Source organism: Orycteropus afer, unplaced genomic scaffold (assembly GCF_000298275.1).
Source record: "Orycteropus afer afer isolate SDZICR_OR568_19922 unplaced genomic scaffold, OryAfe1.0 scaffold00057, whole genome shotgun sequence".
Classification (NCBI taxonomy): Eukaryota; Metazoa; Chordata; class Mammalia; order Tubulidentata; family Orycteropodidae; genus Orycteropus; species Orycteropus afer.
The window spans coordinates 5746262-5765542 of NW_006921644.1; the positions used below are offsets into that span (position 1 = coordinate 5746262).

General features: G+C 54.5%; 1 protein-coding gene across 1 annotated transcript in view; it reads left to right on the plus strand.

Moving 5' to 3' along the window:
- The first annotated feature begins 532 nt into the window (after positions 1 to 532).
- LOC103195540 (c-Maf inducing protein) overlaps positions 533 to 19281 on the plus strand; it is a 232672-nt gene continuing 213923 nt past the window's right edge. The window contains exon 1 of the mRNA XM_007939123.2: positions 533 to 832. Within this exon, the coding sequence (XP_007937314.1) occupies positions 533 to 832 (300 nt within the window). The remainder of the gene's footprint in view (positions 833 to 19281) is intronic.

Sequence of the window (19281 nt, forward strand, 5' to 3'; positions counted from 1 at the left end):
CGCGGCGCGGCCGAGCGGCTTCTGCAATCTCTCAAGCGAGCCGGCCCCCGCCCCCCGCCGCGGCCCCCGCCCGACACACACTCGCGCCGGACGGACGCACAGACACACGTACTGTACACACGAGCCGGCGGCGGGCGCGCGGCGGCCGCACGGAGACACGCCCGCGCCTCCCGCCTCTCTCCGTCCGCCTCCCCGCGGCCCCCTCCCCCGGCCTCTTCCTCCTCCCTGCGTCCGTCCGTCCCTCCCTCCGTCCGTCCGTTCCTCCAGCCGAGCCCGGTCCACTGCCGCGAGCATGCACCCGACCAGCTAGGAGGAAGCCGGGATTCCCGCACGAAGCGCCGCCCGGCCGTCCGGCCGCGCCGCCCCACCGGCCCGCGGGGAGCCTCTCCTGCGGGGGCGCTCCCAGTCCCACACCCCCCCACCTTCCCGGGGGGTGGGGGGGTGCGGGCTGCCAGATCCGGGGGCCCCGCCGCCCCAGACGCCCAGGACAGCCCCCTTTCCCCGCCCCCCGCCCCCTTTCCCGGTCCGGGCCATGGATCTGACCAGCAGCTCGGGCGGCGGCGGCGACCCCCGGCAGATCGAAGAGACCAAGCCGCTGCTGGGGGGAGACATGTCGGCCCCCGAGGGCACGAAGATGGGCGCCGTGCCCTGCCGCCGGGCCCTGCTGCTCTGCAACGGGATGAGGTACAAACTGCTGCAGGAGGGCGACATCCAGGTCTGTGTCATCCGGCACCCGCGGACCTTTCTCAGCAAGATCCTCACCTCGAAATTCTTGAGGCGCTGGGAGCCGCACCACCTAACACTGGCCGACAACAGCCTGGCGTCCGCCACGGTGAGTCGCTCCGGCGGCGGGCTGCACCCCCCCGCTCCCCGCGGCCGAAGGGCGCCCCCTCTGACTGCCCCCTGCGCTGAACTTGGGCCCGGGCCTGCGGGTGGGGACGCCCCCCAGATTTTGGAATCTGAAGCTCGGACCCGCCGGCCGGGCCCCGGGGAGACCCCTGGAATCCTGGAGCGGATTTGGGCCCTAACCCAGGCCGGGTATTCGGGACGTTGTGCACCCAGGCTTGTGTTTCTGGTGGATGGGGCTGTGTAGACGCGGGCTGGGCCCCGTTGGAGGCGGGGGTTCCCTTTCTGAAAGCCCTTGGCCCATCTGGATGTGAGCTGAAGGGGCAAAGAAAACACAACCATGCGAGAAAAAAATAATCCTTAAAACCCAAAGAATTTGCAGAAGCCAGTTCCTTTCTTTAGTGTTTTTTTTTTTTTTTTTTTTAAATCCTTTTTCCTGCCCATGCTGGCGGGCAAAACTGGGTGCTCTTCACGTTGGGGAGGTTGGAGCCGGAGGGGGAGAGTGGGGGTCCAGGACTTTAATCCCCACCTCCAACCGTGGTCCAGGCCCATAGGGGAAGCTGCTTTCTAGAGCTCCAGGCTTGCATTGTCTGCGGCGTCTGTGTTTTGTTGCTGGTGGTTTTATTTTGTTACTGTTTTTAAATACACGGCTAGGACTGGGTCAGCTGGATGAGAGGAAGGGAGAAACCATTGATCTGTTTCTGAAACAAAATCTGCAAATGGTGGCCTTCTTGGAGAGGAAGACAGCTGTGTTGGGGTCGTGGGGCGGGGGTGAGCAGGATGCTTTGTGTTTGAAAACAAGAACTGTTAAAAACACCGACTCTAGCTTGGGCCTGTGCCTGGCTGGGGGTGCCCCATCCTCTTTGGCTAGGTGGCCGGTCTTCCCCAGAATGCAAAGCCCCCCCCTTCCCCGGGGGGGGGTGTGAACCTGTTTACTGAGCACAGTGGGAGGGGGCAGAATCCAACGCCTGCCCACACCTGTGCCAGGAAAACCCAGCCAGGAAACAGGGTGTCGCTTCCACGGCATGTCACAGACGTGTAGCGTGTGGAGACATTTCCCCAGCATCCATGTTCCCTTGGCTGTGTGTCACAGGCCGTGACACATGCGCCGAGGAATGGGGAGGGGGGAAGACTTAGCTGGACTCCTGGAGCCAGCTTCCCCCACCCTAAAGAGAGTTGAAGGCCCATGAGGACTTTTATTCTGAATTTTGGGCCCGACGTGCTTTGAACGCCTATTTTTTTCTCTCCCGAGGGCACATTGGTGCAATATCTGCAAAGCCGCCTTTCCCAGGGAGGCGGCTGGGGGCCTCGGTCGGGCAATCCCGGCTTCAGGCTGATGCGTGTCTGAAGCCAGCCGAGCCACAGGCCTCGGCGTTTCCTTTGGCATTTCATTGGATGGAGGGAGGGCCTCAGAAAATTCACTCGCCTGAAAGAGTGCTTGGGGGGGGCAGGGGGAGAGATGACCTCAGTTGTTCCCTGCTGGGGACCTGCAGCACCCACCACTGGCTTCAGAATTGTCACCTGGCTCAGGGAGGCTTTTTTCTGCCACGCTTCAAAATGAAAGGGAACTGGGGGGGTGGGGAGGAGTAAAATGGTTGAGAGGCACAGTGGTCCCCTGTGGGGTGACCGAGCCCCTGCTCCCCCCGGCAGGAGCCAGTGGTACCAGCTGTGTGGCTGATGGCCGGGGTCTGGGGGAGCTGGCTTTGGAGGCTAAAGGCCCTCGACTTAACCACAATTGCTCAAGAGATGTGCAGGAGAGGGAAGCGGAAGCAAAGACCACAGCCATGGACTAGTTTCTTAAGCGGCCAGAGGCCCTCACCCAGCCTTTGCCACGAGAGGTGGGTGGCACCTTTTGGTTGACTGGGCCTCTCTGGAGAGCAGCTGTGGTGTCCACGAGCAGGCACTGTGGCTGTCCACGGAACAAGACTTGCCTTGGCAGGGCTGGGCTGCAGCATTAGGAAATAGAGTAGGAGGAACTATGAAGAAGTATCCAGTGAGGTGGCATAACCCCCTTGTCACCACCCGCCACTACCATGCTTTGGGGACAGGGGGTATCCATAGTGTCGCCCCTTCTGTGTGGTGGGTGGGCTCTGGTGGTGTGTGTCTCTCTCTGCCCTGCCTGTGAGCATGGGGGTGGAGCTCCTGAGGGTAGGTCTATGGGGTGGTGGCCTCCAGGGCAGAGGAGGAGTTGGGGCTGCTACCTGGGACATGGTCCATCATGAGACGTGTTGAGCTGGGTCAGTGCCCACGCCCTGGGAAGCATAGGAGCCCCCTGTGGCCTGGCCATTATGTAATCTGTCTACATTTTAGAGTGCTGTCCAAGTACCCGATTGAGAAATATTACCCCAAATGAAACAAAGGTGAGTTGGAGTGCAGTTCACTACAACAAAAAAATCCTTTCAGCCCTTGAGGCTCTGCGCTAGTGCCTGGCCTAGCCCTGAGCTGCTGGTAGTCCAGGTATGTTTCCTACTGGGTCATCTCCTGCCGTGAAATGGATACCACCCATGTGGTAGCCATCAACACAGCCCAACTCAACCATCTGGTGATTATCCAGTTAATTGTGTGGGTTTCGGGAACAAGACCCAGAGTGATTGATCTGGATGGAAACCGATAAACAAACCAAACACACGCTTTTGCCCAAATGCTCTGCATAGTCTGTCTACACTGATTCAATTAACTGGATTGTTTTCAGAAATAAAGACCAGGCTTCCAAGACCACAGCTGAATAGGGCTGGGTGGAAGCATATGGTGGCTGGAGTCCCACCTGGCGGGCGGCCCGAGCCCGGCATGCCCAGCAGCCCGGGCTTTCCTTGAGTCCCTGTTGGGTTGTTCCTTAGGTCCAAAAAGGGGTCCTGTCAGCTCAGCCTGGAGTCCCTGGACCCAGTCCCTTCTAGTTGTCCTAGCTTAAGGACACCGGCAGCCTCGCCCCTGGCCTGGCTGTAAACTTTGCCTCTTGAGGGATTAGGTTGGAGCCTGCCCCTGCGCCTCGGCCCGGTTTACTGATTAAATCCTTCCAGAGCCAGCAGCGTTCTCGACATGGCTTGTGACAGCCGGCCGGGTTTGATGCTCCCTGCTCTTGAAGACTTTGGATCCGGAAGGCTCATAAACAAAGAAGGAAACAAAAGGAGACACTGGGCTGGCTGACGTGGAAGGGGTGCCTGGGAGGCGGTTGCCCCCTCCCAGGTGTACACAAGACCGCACCTGTGGGTGGGGGCAGGGCTGGCTTACCTACGCTGCAGCTGGAATGCAATGCCTCGCTCACCTTGCCCAGCCAAACCTCCTGGTTCTCGGGCCTTCCTGGGCCTGTCATGGCTGCTGACCAGTGTGGTGGCTTCTGCACAAGCAGCGGGCTCAGCAAGACCACAAGCCATCTTGCTGTTCTTGGCGTTGGGTTGAATTTGATCACCTGCTAGGCATATTTGTCAGCTGGAAGAAGGCTTTGTCTGTAGGCTTTGTTTCCTCTGCACCAAAGAAATACAAATAAGCTGCTTACCTTGTATTCCCTGTCAGTTTTTTTTTTTTTTTTTTTTTTAATGCAGCACATGGCTACTCAGAATGGTAGGTCCAGCCTTTAGGTGTTTACAAACTGGTTGGAGCAGGAGTGACAGTTCCGCCCTTTATTCTCCGGCCATAATTCATCAATGACTTGTATTTAAATTGTCACCACTCAGCTGTTGCGATTGTAATGCTTCTGGGCAACTCTAGTCACCGAAAGGAGACTCGGAGGCCACCCTAATTCTCATTGGTTTCCTTAGTTGGGTATTTTCTCGTGTGGGGGGCAGGGAGGACCCTCTTTGGAGCACCACCTGTGTGTCGAGGGCTGATTTCAGAGCTCTGATACCTGCCCAGATGTGCCTCCTATTCAGAATTCAAACCTCCAGAGAAGTGATAAGTCCCATTGTGTCATCTGTGTGTGCGTGCACATGTGTGCCAGCACACAGGGATTAATCTTTCTCATCTCATCACATACACCATTCCTCAGTATGTCTGTTCTTTCCAGTATGGATTTATTTGATGCTTATAGTGCCAGTTAGTAAAAGCAAAGATTTTTTTTTTCTTTCAGTGCCATTTGCCCTAAGAAGATTTTGGAGTATTAATCTCAGATAACTTTCTGATTGGAGGTGGTAGAGGGCAGGTGCGGGGACAGAGAGGAAAAATAATTCAAAGTTCTGTGCGGAGACCAGCAGCGGTCAGCCCTTGTGGAGCGTAAATAAGTGCGTCTGAAGCCGGGAGGACCCTGCCCTTTGTCTGGTGCAGCCGGGGATGCCCCCCGGCCCCTGGCAGCATCCTGTCAGCCCAGGTGGAAGGTACAGGAATACCTTGTTGTATTGTGCTTCACAGACCTTGCGCTTTTTACAGATTGAAGGTTTGTGGAACCTCATGTTGAGTTGAGTCTGTCAGCGCGATTTTTTCACTGCTCACTTTGTGTCTCTCATATTTTGGTAATTGTCACAATATTTTAAACTTTTTCATCATGCTATCGCACACCTCATAGACTGTGGTACAGTGTAAACGTAGCTGTTATATGTATCGGGAGGCTAGACAGTTTGCATGACTGGCTTTATTGTAATACCGTCTTTATTGTTTTGAGCTGGATCTGAACCCGCCACAGCGCCGAGGTCTGCCCCTATTTAAGTGCCGCTTGGGCTTTCCGCCGGATCCGGAAGTGGTGATGGGGCTGCTCCAGGCGGACAGCTCAGGCTCCTCCTCCAAAGTAGTTCCGGCACCTGCTCTGCTTGCTCCTCCGCGGTGGCCGCGGCCTCAGCAGACTGACCTCACTGGGGAGGAGGGTACCCGGCTGCCGTCTGTCTCAGGCTTCGCCGCCGGCCTCGAGGGTAACAGCGTGGTCTCTTCTCTGTGTGAGCTAGGGTTCGGCCTGAGTATGGACGGCCCTCCTTCTTCCTTAGGGATCACCACTTGATGTTTGTCAGAGCAGCCATTTGACGTGGTCGAGCTAGGCCCATGAAGGGATTAAATGAGATGAAGCGAGGCAGCCCGGCATAGGGTGTCCGCACTGTGGGGAGAAGAAACTCTGGTTTTGGCATTGCTGCTGTTGAGTCTGGATTCTGAAACTTTAACTTCCTGGCTGTGTGACTTTTGGCGTGTTGCTTTCCCTCTCTGGGCCTTAGTTTTGTTCGATTGTTGGATGAGATGCTCAGACCTCACTTACAGGGTTGGTATAAAGATTGGAGATAATTCCCACAAGCACTTGGAAGGATGGCCAGCACATAGGAGAGCCTTGCCAAGTGGGTGGCATTCTGATTCCTGCTGTCCTAGTGGACCCAGAAGACCTTCGTGGAATTCTGTACACATGGAAGGAATTATTATTATTGAGAAATGGGTAGCCTCCAGAGGGAAGTCTCCTGGGACGAGTAGTGCATTTGGGAAAGTTAGGGGTATTTAGCAGATCTGGCATGTTTGATGGCAATGAAGTTGTTGAAAACATTAAAAAAAAAAATTTCTCAGGGGCCCCAGTCTCTGGTGTCTTAGAAAAAGCAACAGACATAAATGTTTTGGAAATTGAAACTAATGTACACGGTGAGTAAATTAAAATACAACAAGGCGTACGATGAAAACCCGCCTTTCTTCTCTCCTCAGACCCTTGTACCTCCTTGCCCCCTCCTCAGAGGCTGTTCCCCACTTCTCTGTCGCTTTGCTGACTGTCCCAACCGGAGCACACCATTCTGCGCCATGATTGCACGTTGCACAGTGTATCTGGATATCGTTGGCGACCTGTGCAGCCAGAGGTGGCTTGTTCTTTTTTCATGGCTGTGTAGTATTCCTCTGTGGAGGTCCACCTTAGCAGTGCAGGCAGACCATCCCTATTGATGTTTTTGTTAGTTCCAATCCTTTGCTATTGCAAACAAGATGGTTTCCATTTTTATTCAGTGGTGTTGGTTGTGCTTGGGTAATTGGAATGTTCTCTCACTGGCTTTTTCAGTGGGGGGTGTTGTAGCATTTGTCCCCAGAGTGCTTAGCAAGGAGCCTTTAGGCTTACCTCCCCTTACCCCGCACGCCCTGTAGAGGAGAGGAGGGCAGTGGTGATGGTAGTCATGCTTCTTCTTATGGCTGAATGTCTCTGACCAGGGAGCCCTCTCCGACGGTCTTGGCTCTCTGGCCCTCCAGGGGGTGGTCCTGGGGGAGCAGGCAGTTCTGACCAGGTCATGAGGACCTCTGCCCTAAGGACAGGGCCTGAGCAGCCCCGGCGGCTGTTTCCTACTCCACCTGAGTGCATCATTTTTTGTCCCCAGACTTCCTGCTTTCCCCAGGATGGCAGCCAGAGAAAGGGAGGAAGTGAGAATTTCTCTTCCTTGCCTGTGGCTCCGCTGATGGAGCCCCCAGTGTACCCAGCGGGGTGCTGAGCAAGGCCTTGGGTGTTTGGAAAGGAAGCTCCGAGGATGTCAGCAGAGCCAGTGGTTTGGCCCTGGCTGTAACCCAGAGGTGGTGAGTGTGTGTGTGTGTGTGCGTGTGTGTGCGTGCGCGCGCACCTGGGTGTGGAGGAGGCAGAGGGGCTCATGAGGAGTTCCTGCTGCGGAAAGTTCTGCAGGCTTCTGATGGCTTCCGTCTCCCATGGGCATTTCTTGCCTGACCCCTTGCAGGGGGCTTCTGCCAGTACTTGGGGGTGGTTGGAGGAGGGATACAGGCCAAGAGAAGTGGTGGAGTGAGGAGGACAGAGACTTTGAGATCGGACAGGCGAGGCTGCATCCTGGCTCTGCACCTTCCTAGCTGGTCACCTTGGTCAGGTCACCTAACCTGTGTCCTTATCTGTGAAATGAGGATTGGGGAGACTGCCTGTTAGCCCAGATGGCGGGGCTGAGTGAGTTGAGTAAGGTCAGGCAGTTCATTCATGCATCCGTTCAACAGATACCTGTATCACTGTTCTAGGCACTTTGAATAAGACAAACCCCTGTCCTCCTGGAGTCAACCTAGGAGGTGGGCAGGTGGCACATAGTGAGCACATGAATCGATATAAAATCCATCAGGTACATGATGGGGCCTTGGGGAGAACAAGCAGGCAGGTGTCAGGACTGCTTTGTGCTGGGTGGTCAGGGAAGGAGGTGATATGTGGGAGAGGAGCATTCCAGGCAAGGGAAGGGCATGTGCAAAGCCCCGAGGTTGGACCGAGCTTAGAAGCCACCTAGCACAGCCTCTGGCTCCTAGTAAAAGCCCTGTAGTGGTCAGCCTCCTTCCCGCTGCTCTGTGGGTGCTGTTACCAGCTATTATGGAAATACTTGGGAGCACCTACAAGGTAGAAGCTGGGTGGACAGGCAGCTCCCTGTCCATGGAACTTCTGTTCCAGGTCTTCTGTTGTGAGCTTCTGGTTTGACTTTTTTTTAAATTTAGCTCTCTCCTAATGCATACCAAAACCCCAAACTCACTGCTGTTGAGTTGATTCTGACTCATAGTGACCCTCTAGGGCAGAGTGTAACTGCATGGTAGGGTTTCCAAGGCTGTAAATCTTTAAAGAAGCAGACTGCCGCATCTTTCTCTTGCAGAGTGGCTGGTGGGTTTAAAGCTCCACCCCTTTAGGTTAGCAGCTGAATGCTTTAACCAGCACACCACCAGAACTCCTTGAGAAAAGCAGTGCTTATTTAAATCAGCTTCTTTTGCCCCCAGCCTATGGTCCAGGAATCCTGGGTTCTAGAACATACCAGTCATTGAATTCAACTGTCTGCTTGCTCAGAGACCCTGACAGAAGACTCAGCGGGACTAGGATTCACACCCAGGACCCCTGCCTTCCAGCATCTTCCCTTGTTCGTGACTCGGGTCCTTTCATGCTGGTCAGAAGTGATAGAATCAAGAGCTTATCCCAGATCAGCTGGCCAGAAGGTGCCTTTGGAGGGAAGATGAGCTGGATTCTCCAGTCCATAGGTGGGTGGTGTGGAGACTCAGGCAGGGGGAGTAGCTGCTTCCCTGGAGCGGGGCAGGCTGGTCCAGCCCCACCAGGATTGGCAGGAAAGGGAAGATAACCCTGCAACTTACAGTAGCTTCCTTAGGTGCTGGGCCAGTCCCAAGCTTGTTAGAGGCCCAGACTGGTGGGAAGTAGGAGTGTGGTCTGGGAGCTCCCTGGCCTGGCTTCCCTGCTTCCTGGTGGCTCACCTGCTGGGCCAGGTGAACCGAGTCCCTGGCGGGAGGCTTGGCGGAGCAGTCAGCGTCAGTGTAGAAGGCATTGAGGGCTAGTCAGGGTAAACTAACTGACTGCTGTAACAAAGAGCCCCAAATCTCAGTGGCTTAATGCAGTGAGGTCTCTTGGGGGGGGGTCTGCTTCCCCAACCATCCCGCCATCCAGGTCCAGGCCCCCTTCACATGCTCTGCCATCCTCCAGTGGTTCCTCCACTCAGCTGGGGATGGGGACAGAGAGCAAACACACAGCTAAGCCACCTAGAAGCCTGGGCAGGACTCAGTCACGTGCAGCACCGAGGTGCAGGGGGTGGGGCCAGGAGCAAAGTGGGTTTGCTTCTTCAGAAAGTCAAGTTTCAACCATCTGCTCTCTGTTCTGGTACCTGGGTTGGAGCTTGGTGGCAGCTTAGAAAGTTTCCCGTCTTTTCTTTGGTGGGACAGCAGACCTGTCGTAGGAGGTGGCGCACAGCGTTGATGACAGCATCCTCTGTCATATACCCACTGTGTGCTAGGCATAGTGCGTGCCTGCCCTCAGACCCGTCTTAGGGGGTGTGTATCATTATTCCCGGAAGGCAGCCTCAGGCATGACCCCTTGGAAAGTGGTGGTGTGGCGATCAGAGCCAGGTGTGCCCCCACGCTTGAGTGTGTGTCCACGAATGTCGGTGGCTGTTGGATGGACGTGAGATTGTCCCAGCCTCCTGCAGGAACATTCTGCGTGGCAATAAGTGGGCTAAGCAGTTTTGGGTCTGCCAGTATTCAGGAGACGTTCCTTTGTGAATCTGTTGAGTGAGTTCAGGGAACTGGCGTTGGAAAGTGGATACCAAGTATTTGTAAGTATAAGTGTCGGGTAGAGGGCTTGTGAATTGAGTACTGGATACTGTCTGTGCAGGGGGCGCTCTTGGTGTTGCAGCCGCAGGGGGTGGGCGGCCCCAGCATTGCGCCTGTGCGTGGAGGGGGCGCTCCTGGTGCTGTGTCCACGGGAGGTGGGTAGGCTGGCGTTGTGCCCGTGTGTGTCAGGGAGGGGGAGCATTCCTGGTGCCATGCTTGCGAAGATCTGTCCGGTTCCCTGGAGTGGTGACCACCGCAGCAGGAGTGAGGGAGAGAGAGAGAGAGATGGAGGTGGAGTCTTTCCAGAGCGGAGAGGCCACCAGTGTGGGGTGAGGACTCACAAGCAGATGTTTTGAGCGGGGAAGAGCCTTTATGGGGGTGCCTTTGTGGGCTTTGTGGTGGTTTGCTGTGCAGAGTCTGAGGATTCACTGGGCAGCTAGCCTAGGGTTCCACTGAGTGGAAGCTTGAGCATGGATGGACTGTTGAGTTACCTGGGCCAGGTGAGTAGTCACAGCGGTGACTGTTTGTGGCTCCTCACGTGTTCACTGTGTCCCCTTGCTAGGCATTGACGTAGCAGGGTCATGTAGGTGACCCGGCAACAAGCCAACGAGGGGTGGTGATTCTCTCCATTTCCCAGATGAAGAAGCCAAAGCCGTGCCTCCCGTAGACATTGTGTGGGTGAAAGTAGGTGGGTGGGTGGATGGATGAATGAGGCTCCCTGAGGTGGTCTGGTGAAGAAGGCCCCCTGCTGAAAGAGGAGGGGTGTGCAGGGAGGGGTGGAGGTGTGAACACTTCTTGGGGCCTGTATGTCTGTATGCCAGGTGTGCCACACTGCTCACCTCTCCCAAGGCTGACGGCAGGCTGAGGCGAGCATGTGGGCCACACACCCATCACTGCCGAGCACTTTGTAAGCTCGTGGCCACCTCAGGTGTGGTCACAGGGCCTGAGGGTTCCTGGCCCTCTGCCTTGAGCCTTGAGGAACTATGGGGATCAGCTTGGCCCCATGAGCTCCTGAAGGGCTTTTCCACCCGCGGCTCCGGTACTTTCCAAATCTCAGGCCTGAGCCTCTGTTGGGAGCTTTACCTCACAGGGCCCCCTCTTGCCTCCCGAGGCCTGGTGGGAAGGCCCAGCTGGCCTGGGTCTCTTGGGAACATGTCACGAGGTTGGGCCCAGGCTGGGGGTTGGGGCAGCTGGGCACCTCCGAGGTAATGCAGGAGTGGGCCCCTGTTTTTGTGTCTGCAGTGGTGGAAGTACCATGGGGTTGAGACCAGGCGCAGGGCTGCCCCTTGGAAAGGGAACAACGCCTTGTTGATGTGAGTCTGTGTTCCAGGACCCTGTGCCTGGGGCTTGCTTCGAAGGTGGGAAAATGAAAGAGCTTGAGGCCTCTCAGCCGCCCGGCTGTTCCTGGGCTTGGAGGACCTGGGCAGGGGCAGGGGCTGGGGCACCTGGTGTGTGTGTCCGGGACAGGGTCATCGTGACTTTTCTCCCAGCTGCTCTGAGCCCTGACATGTATGAATGCATGTGACCCCCACAGCAGCCCACCTGATCACTGCTCCAACTTACAGATGGGGAAACTGAGGCTCTGAGAGTTTCAGTTATATACCTGGAACCCACACACCTAGCTGCAGAGCCAGCGGCCTTCTTCACAATGCCATGGTGCCTCCCTGCCGGTGTTTGGGTGCAGGAGCTGGGCAGCAGGGCCTGAATCACTGGCGAAACTCACTCACTGCTGTCGAGTCGGATCCGACTCATAGCGACCCCTCCTTGGGTTTCTGAGGCGTTATCACTACGGAAGTAGATTGCCCAGTCTTCCTTCTGAGGAGTGGCTGGTGGGTTTGACCCGCAAGGCTGTGATAACAACTGGCACTTACACAGCACCTTTTAGTATGTGCCAGGCACTGTCTGAACACTGAACGTCAAGGAGCCCCGTGTGGCAGTGCTGTCGTTGTCCCTATTTTACAGGTGAGCAAACTGAGACCTAGAGAGGTGAGGTTACTACTAACCTAGCTAGTAATGCATTGGGCTTTGAACCCAGGCTGTCTGATGTGGTCTCAAGAGCAGAGGGTCACAGAGGCCCAAAGTGGGCTAGGCTGGTTCCATGCTGAGAGGAGGGCTTTCTGGAAGGAAGATTGAGGGTGTGGCCAGAGTGGCACCCCCCCTCCCCCAGGGAGGTTCCAGGTATCCTGCATCTTACCTTTTGGCCATCTTCCTGCAAACCGGGCCTCCAGAACAGGGAGGAGGTCTGCTTCTCATCTGCCCCTTGTTGGTTTGGGATCATACATGTGGCCTTGGAGCCTTGGTATCCTCAGCTGAGAGGGCCTGATCCCAAGGAGCTGCTCGGTCAGCTCCATGGTCAGTGAGGACTTGACCAAGTGACTGCAAGCCTGGAGGCCCCTCTGGCAGCGGTGGCCCTGCTGCTGCTCAGTTCTTGCTGGCTGCGCCCTTCCAGATGGCTAGCCTAGTCCCAGATACGAGAAACTCCCCCCACTGCAGGGCTTCAGCATGGCTACTTTTCCCTGTGCCTGGAACCCCGTCCCACCATGGTGCCGTTCAAGGCCTCCTTCCACTACACTCCCCTCTGCTCCCCTGCAGTGTGGCCCTTCCCCCAGCTGGGTGGCAGCCACCTCTTAGCCCCCGTCTTCTCTGCTAGCTGTTCACCTCCCAGCTTGTACAAATAAAGTGAAGATAGTCACACGGGGCTGATGATAATGATGGTTTTATGAAATAAAGTAGAAAACGTTGCTCAGAGAAGAGGACACAGATCCTCCCTAGCCTTGTCACCCGGGATCACCTATGTGACACACTTGTTTCCTGGAGGAGTGCGTGTTACACATTTGGGGTTCTTGGCACGGAGAACAGGGTTAGGTATTGTTCTTGGCGTCGACAGCACTAAGTCTCCTTCACTGAGTGTGTACCACACAGTAAGCACTCTTGACACGCTATCTCTGGGTTTCTCCGTGTTAGCACTGTGGACATTTGGGGCCAGCTCCTTCTTTATCGTGGGGTGGTCCTATGCATTGTAGTCTGTGTAGCAGCATTCTTGTCCTCTGCCCATTAGATGCCATCAGATCCCCCCCAGCTGTGACAGGCACAGATGTCTGCAAATGTTACCACGTGTGCCCTGGGGCACCACTGTCAGGTGGAGACCCCTGGGTTATCTCAGTGAGTCCTCCTGTCAGCCTCATGACATGTGGTAGAGCTGGGGTGTGAACTCCAGTGAGGGCCCGGGGAAAATGCTGAACCCTGCCATCACCCTGCTTCTGTAGACCCTGGGACAGGAAAGGTAACAGCCTTTTTTGGGCTGTGGGAGCCCAGGCCCTGTAGGTGCCATGCTGTGGGGTTGAGTGCCCACTGGGCCTTGTCTACCCGGTCCCGGTCCCGGCAGGAAATCCCACCCCTTTGATCCCCTGATTGGCCTCCCTGCCTTGGCCTCGATGACTCAGGACTCCCGAGATCTGGGTTGTTGGATAGGGGAATTACATCATGCCAATAAAAAAAGAGGGAAAGAGGAATTAGCACTAGGAAGTTTTGGTGTGAGGAAAATATCTTTGAAATCTGCTTCTCATGTGCTGTTGGACTTATAGCTATTTTGGGGGTGGGTGTGGGTCAGGGTGGGTCACCTGGTGCGTGGCTGTTCTAGGAAGCCTTCACCTGCTTGGCCCAAGCATCCCCCTCTCCCCTCAGGCCATGGGTCCCTTTGCTTTCTGAAACTCATTGAACCACTACCCCAAGAAGCTTCTGGAGTTGTGTGTAGGTCTGGCCAGCAGCTCTGCTGATGGGGTGGGAGCCTGGGGGTGGGGGCCTTACCCAGGAAGCCTTGCGAAGAGGAGAAGTCTGGGGGCTCTTTGGCACCCCCCGTGGTAAGCAGGGTGCTCTGGCTGGATTCAGGCCCCCCATCCCCTGGCAGGTGCTCTTGTGCAGGGCACGCCCTGTCTAACCAGTCAGAGTGGCCTGTCTTTGGGGTGTGCATAGGTAACAGGAAGCGCCCTGGCCCTACTTTGAAACCTGAAAGCCATTTCTCAGTTTTGTATTGGGGGAGGTAGGGAGAGGTTAGAGACTCACACCCCACCCCATGCCTGTCCTTAAAGGGACACTCGCCAAGCAATGTGGTTGTGAAGGCTTGGCCAGGTGTTGGATCCAGGTGTTTTGTATGGGGCCATTTAACCAGGCTTTGTCTGTGGGCCTTGGCTGTCATAGTAGCTACCTCCCAAGGTCATCGTGAAAATCCAGGTGAGGATATGTGGGAGGGGCTCAGGAGAGGGCCAGGCATGTAACAGGTGCTCAGCAGACGTCCATTGTCAGCATCACTGCCACCGTCATTGTTGTCCTTCCGACTGGGGCTACATCTGCTGGGGTCATAGTGGTCTGGCTACACGCTTACTTCCTGCATGACTGTGAACTTGTGGAAGGCAGGCTTGGGTCCTGTTTTCTCAGGAATCCTAATACCAGTGCAGACCTTTGAATGAACACAGGGTGTTGATGGGGGCATCCGAGGCTGTGAGGGGACAGAGAAGTGTCTGACAGTGTTCTTGGAAACCCTGGTCCTGTCTGCTGGTGACCTTGGTGTCCAGGAAGCTGCCCAGGACAGCATCTAGGAGAGCAGGCTCTGATCCCAAGCACTTGGGCCTGGACCCCTCAGCTGCGCCCTCACCCAGCTGCCAGGCCACTGACTCAAGCCAGATGGAAACCTGCTGTCGGGAGGATTAGGATAGGTTTGGTGGTTTGCACCTCTGCTTTCAGCAGCAGTGCTTAGGAAATAAGATTTTGATCTTGGAAAACATGATTTAAAAACAGAATTGAAAGTCGCTTTTATTTTCTAAACGAGATGGCCCTTGACACATGCTCTGGGTCCGAATGGAAGCTCCAGCAGGGGAGGCCCCTCTGCAGCCCTCTACTCCACGGTCACATTTCCCCTTCCCAGAGCGGGCCTGCCTTCCTGACCCCACCCGTGTGGCCTTGGAGGCAGAGCCCAGGAGCTGGCCTCCTCTTCTGGAGCAGCTCTCTGGCTCTCCTTGGCCCCATCTTGACTGAACCGGTTCAGTCTGTCGGTGGTGACCTTGCTAACCATCGCCAGGTGGAGGGGCCTTTGCTTCCAGGGTCTGCTCAGCCCCTGTCGAGGGCACCACAAATGATAATCTCAGAGTCCAGGGATTGAGCCCATCCCATCAGGGAGGGAGGCTCCTTCCTTTCCTGTTGCATGGGGCCTGGGGGCTCTGAGTCCTCACGAACGCCCTGTGGAGCCTCCTAGAAGGTGGGGCCTGGCGCCCCTGACCATCCCAGGGTGAATGCAGAGTGTTGGTATCTTCCATCTGCCCCTCAGACCCTCCCTCTGCTCTTTTGCGTCCTTTTCCGTGGCCTGTGTGGGATGATCGCTGGGCTTCCACACCCTGTGGCTTCTTGGTGGGTTTTGCCAATGAAGAGCCCTGGCAGGAATGGCGTCAAGGAGGCAGGGAGCCATTTACTCCCCTGGTTCCTTCCCACAGGGTGGGTGACGTCTCTCTACCACAGACCCTAGACCCTTCCACCCAGCTGCTGGAACTGCTTCCTCCCCTTGTCCTATGCCAAGGGGTAGGAAAATGGGGTAGAAATCGGGTGCCCAACTATCCCAGTTTGTCCAGGACTCGGGTTTCTGGGGATTCGGAGCATTCAGTGCATAAACCTGGGACAGTCCCAGGCAAACTGGGACAGCCGGTCCCCCTCAGTAGAAAGCCATCTCTTGTGCTTCGCTGTCCTCTGCCCGCACCGTGGTCTCCTGTCCCTTTATTGAAGTTTCCCCTAGTCACACCACTGGAGGCGCCTATCTGCTTCCATGAAGAGGGTGGGGCTCCATTTCAGCCTTTCCCCATTTAGAGTTCATATAACCAAACGGGGCACACGAGCAACACGCGGGAGAAAATGCGTCCCTGGCACTCAGGCCCTTCTGAAAACGTGCCCTCTTAGACAAGTGGCGATGCTGCTGAATGCAATGGCCCCTTACTGCTCTCTCCATATGGGCCTATTGTATCATGAACTTGAAGGCACTGTTTCTGTATGTGTTTAGTCTCATGCCAGGCCTCTGAGGATTCCCTGGGATGAGGAAAGGGAGGTTTAGAGGTGAAGCAGTTTGCCCACCACTCCTGGGCGACGGCCAGGGTTTGAACCCAGTTGGAGCTGCCTGCAGAGAAGGAGTTCCACTTACTGACAGGATCTTTACAAGTCAGGCCGAGCCAGACACAGCCACGCTTTTTTTAAATTAGGATTTGGGTGAAGATTTACAGAGTAAATTCACTTTTCATACAGCAGTTCACATATACTTTGTCTCATGTCATTGACCAAAATTTACAATGCAGCAGCTCCCCTCCCACTTCCTCCCCATAGTTACCTCCTCCCAGTGTCCATCCCTTCATACCCTTCTGCACCCTGAGCTATCTCCCTGTGCATAAGCAGCCCTTCCTTCTCCCATGATTGTTCTCTCCAGCACAGCCACGCTTTTGCTGCTGCTGGCTTAGATGGGTTTCCTATTGGGTGTGCAGTGGCAGGTCCTCCCAGGTGCCAGGGCTGTGTGCCTTGTGCGCGTGGTGCAGGGTTTGTTGCTGTTGTCATTAGGTGCTGTCGAGTCCGCTCTGACCCTCGGCGACCTGTGTACAAGTCCTGTGCCGTCCTCACACTCACTGCTTTGCTTGAGCCCACTGTTGCAGCCAGTGTGTTGCTCCACCTTGTTGAGAGTCTTCCTCTTTGACTAACCTTCTCCTTTACCAAGCATAATAACCTTTTCCAGGGTCTGGTCCTGCCTGGTAATGTGACCAAAGTGTAGGAGATGAAGTCTGGCCGTTCTCACTTCTAAGGAGCATTCCAGCCGTACTTCCTCCAAGACACATTTGTTCATTCTTCTGGCAGTCCATGGTGTGTTCGGTATTCTTCACCAGCACCATCATTCAAATGCATTAATTCTTGTGCAGTCTTCCTGGTCCATTGTCCAGCGATTGCATTCATATGAGGCAATTGAAAATACCATGGCTTGGGTCAGGCACACCTTAGTCTTCCAAGAGGTGTCTTTGCTCTTTAACACTTTAAAGAAGTCTTTTGCAGCGGATTTGCCTGGTGCAGTATGTCATTTGATTTCTTGGCTGCTGCTTCCAGGGGCATTGATTGTGGATCCAAATAAAATGAAATTCTTGACAACTTGAGTCTTTTCTCCATTTATTATGATGTTGATTATTGGTCCAGTTGTGAGGATTTTTGTTTTCTTTACTTTGAGATGTAATCCATACTGAAGGCTGTAGTCTTTGATGTTCATCAGCCAGTGCTCCAGGGCATCTGTACTTGCAGCAAGCAAGCTTACGTCATCTGCATATCTCAGGTTGTTACCGAGTCTTCCCCCAGTTTTCATGCCACATTCTTCATGTAGTCCAGCTTCTCAGATTGTTTGCTCAGTTTACAGATTGAATAAGTACAGTGAAGGGATGAACCCTGACACATCCTTCCTGATTTTAAATCATGCAGTGTCCCCTTGTTCTCTTCTAACAACTGCCTCTTGGTCTATGTACAGATTCAGCATGAGCACAATTACGTGTCCTGGAATTCCCATTCTTCCCTGGCTTAATATCTACACCTGTGCAGAGGGATTCATGGAACCCTACTCCTCATATGATGCGAAAAGGGCATGGAGGCAGCATCCTTTGACCTCCAGTCTCAAGAGGGGGAGAAAGACTCACCACCAGCAGCCCAAGGCTGATTCCTATGAGGAGAGACATACCACTGCCCTCCAACCTTTTTTCCAACTCTCACACCAGCAGTCCCTCCCACAGCACTCACTACTTGTCTGCTGGGTTCAGTAATTCGTTGCAGTGGCCACACAGAACTCAAAGACAGTACTTACGATTATGGGGTTTATGAGGGAAGTAACAGGTTATAATTCAGGTTCAGGAATGCTCTCAGGATACAATTCTTTGAGCAAGACAGCCCCTCCTCTGTTAGGCCCTCAGGCACGCCTCTCTGGCCCTTGGTCTCTTGGCTTGGCCTTTGCCCTGCTTGGGCAAGTGTTACAAAGCTCTTTTAGCTCTGGCAATAGGTACACCTAGGTGCACCCCACTCCACCAGCAAGCTTTCTGCCCAAGGGCACTCAGCTTTCTCACTCCGTGGCCTGGCAAGCTTGCTGGTCTGTCTTGTGCCTCTTGGCGGTCCTCTTGGCCTCCTCTGCCAGTCATCTCTGCCATCTCTGTGCCAAGGAGGTCCAGTGCAGGGATCTCAGGTCCACGGACACGTTCCACTCCACCTTTGGCTCTTCTCTCTTGATAGCAGTGAGATCCCTGCTTCTGTCTCTAGGATGGCTCGTTTTAAGTCAGAATGGGAAAACTAACCAGTCCTCACAATAGGGTCTGTCTACCTTATTTGCATGGCCCCACCCACACAAGGGTGCTATGTACCTTATTTACATTACTCATAAGCTGTCCACGCCCCTTTTATTTGCCTAGTTATAGCCAGTCATCTGGTGAGAGTCACAAAGACTATGGGTGGGAGAGCCGTACAAGGTAATCCACTGCATCGCAGTTGGTTGTCAACACTACGTACAACGATGCGTGGGAATGACCAGCTCTGACCCTGGAATGAAGTTGGAGCCCGATAACTGCCTGCTTTAGCATCATTTCCACTGCCTGTCAGTCAGATTGTCATTCTCTGGTGGGTTGTGTGTTGCTAGCATGCTGGAGGCTATGCCACTAGTGTTTCAGATACCAGCAGAGTCACCCATGGTGGGCAGGTTTCAGTGGCGCTTCAAGACTAAGCCAGTCTGGGAAGAAGGACGTGGCATCTATTTCTGAAAACTCGGCCACTGAAAACATTATGAATAGCAGTGGAGCACTGGTGTAGGTTTTGACTTTGCCCAGTTCAGCCATAGGCAGTCTTGGAAAATGTCAGTCTGGGTTTTTCTTTTCCCTTTGCTAGTTCCCCCAGTCTTTATTTTTATAATTAGAATCAGCTGGCCAGAGTTGCAAGGGGACCTACAGATCATCTAGTTCTGAAAGGGCAACTCTGTGACACGTGTGCTGCCCCTCCTCCTTGCTTCATCCATGACAGACATTACTAATCAGTCCTAGCATTACTTCTCAGTGATCCCAGAGACAGCCATGACTAATCGCTTTTTGGCATGCAGCATTCCTAATCTAGTCCAGCATCTTATATCGAATTGGTTACGAACCTGAGGCCCAGAGAAGTTCATTTACCCTCAGGAGAGCCACTTGGCATTTGGAGGGCCTAGCTTTGCATGAAGGACTGAAACAAGTAATGTTATTTTTCTTCCTCTCTCCTTCTGGAAGGTTGAAAGCCTTTGAAACTATACTGTTATTATTTTGTATCTACTCTTCTATTAAATTCATTTACATTTTGGTGCTTTATGCTTCAGATGACTTGCTTTTGGAAGTAATTTTTTTTCTTTCATTTCCTAGTCTCATTTCCATCCTTATAGCAGGGTGAATGATCTGTGAATCTGGCAGTCACAAAAAAGAGAGA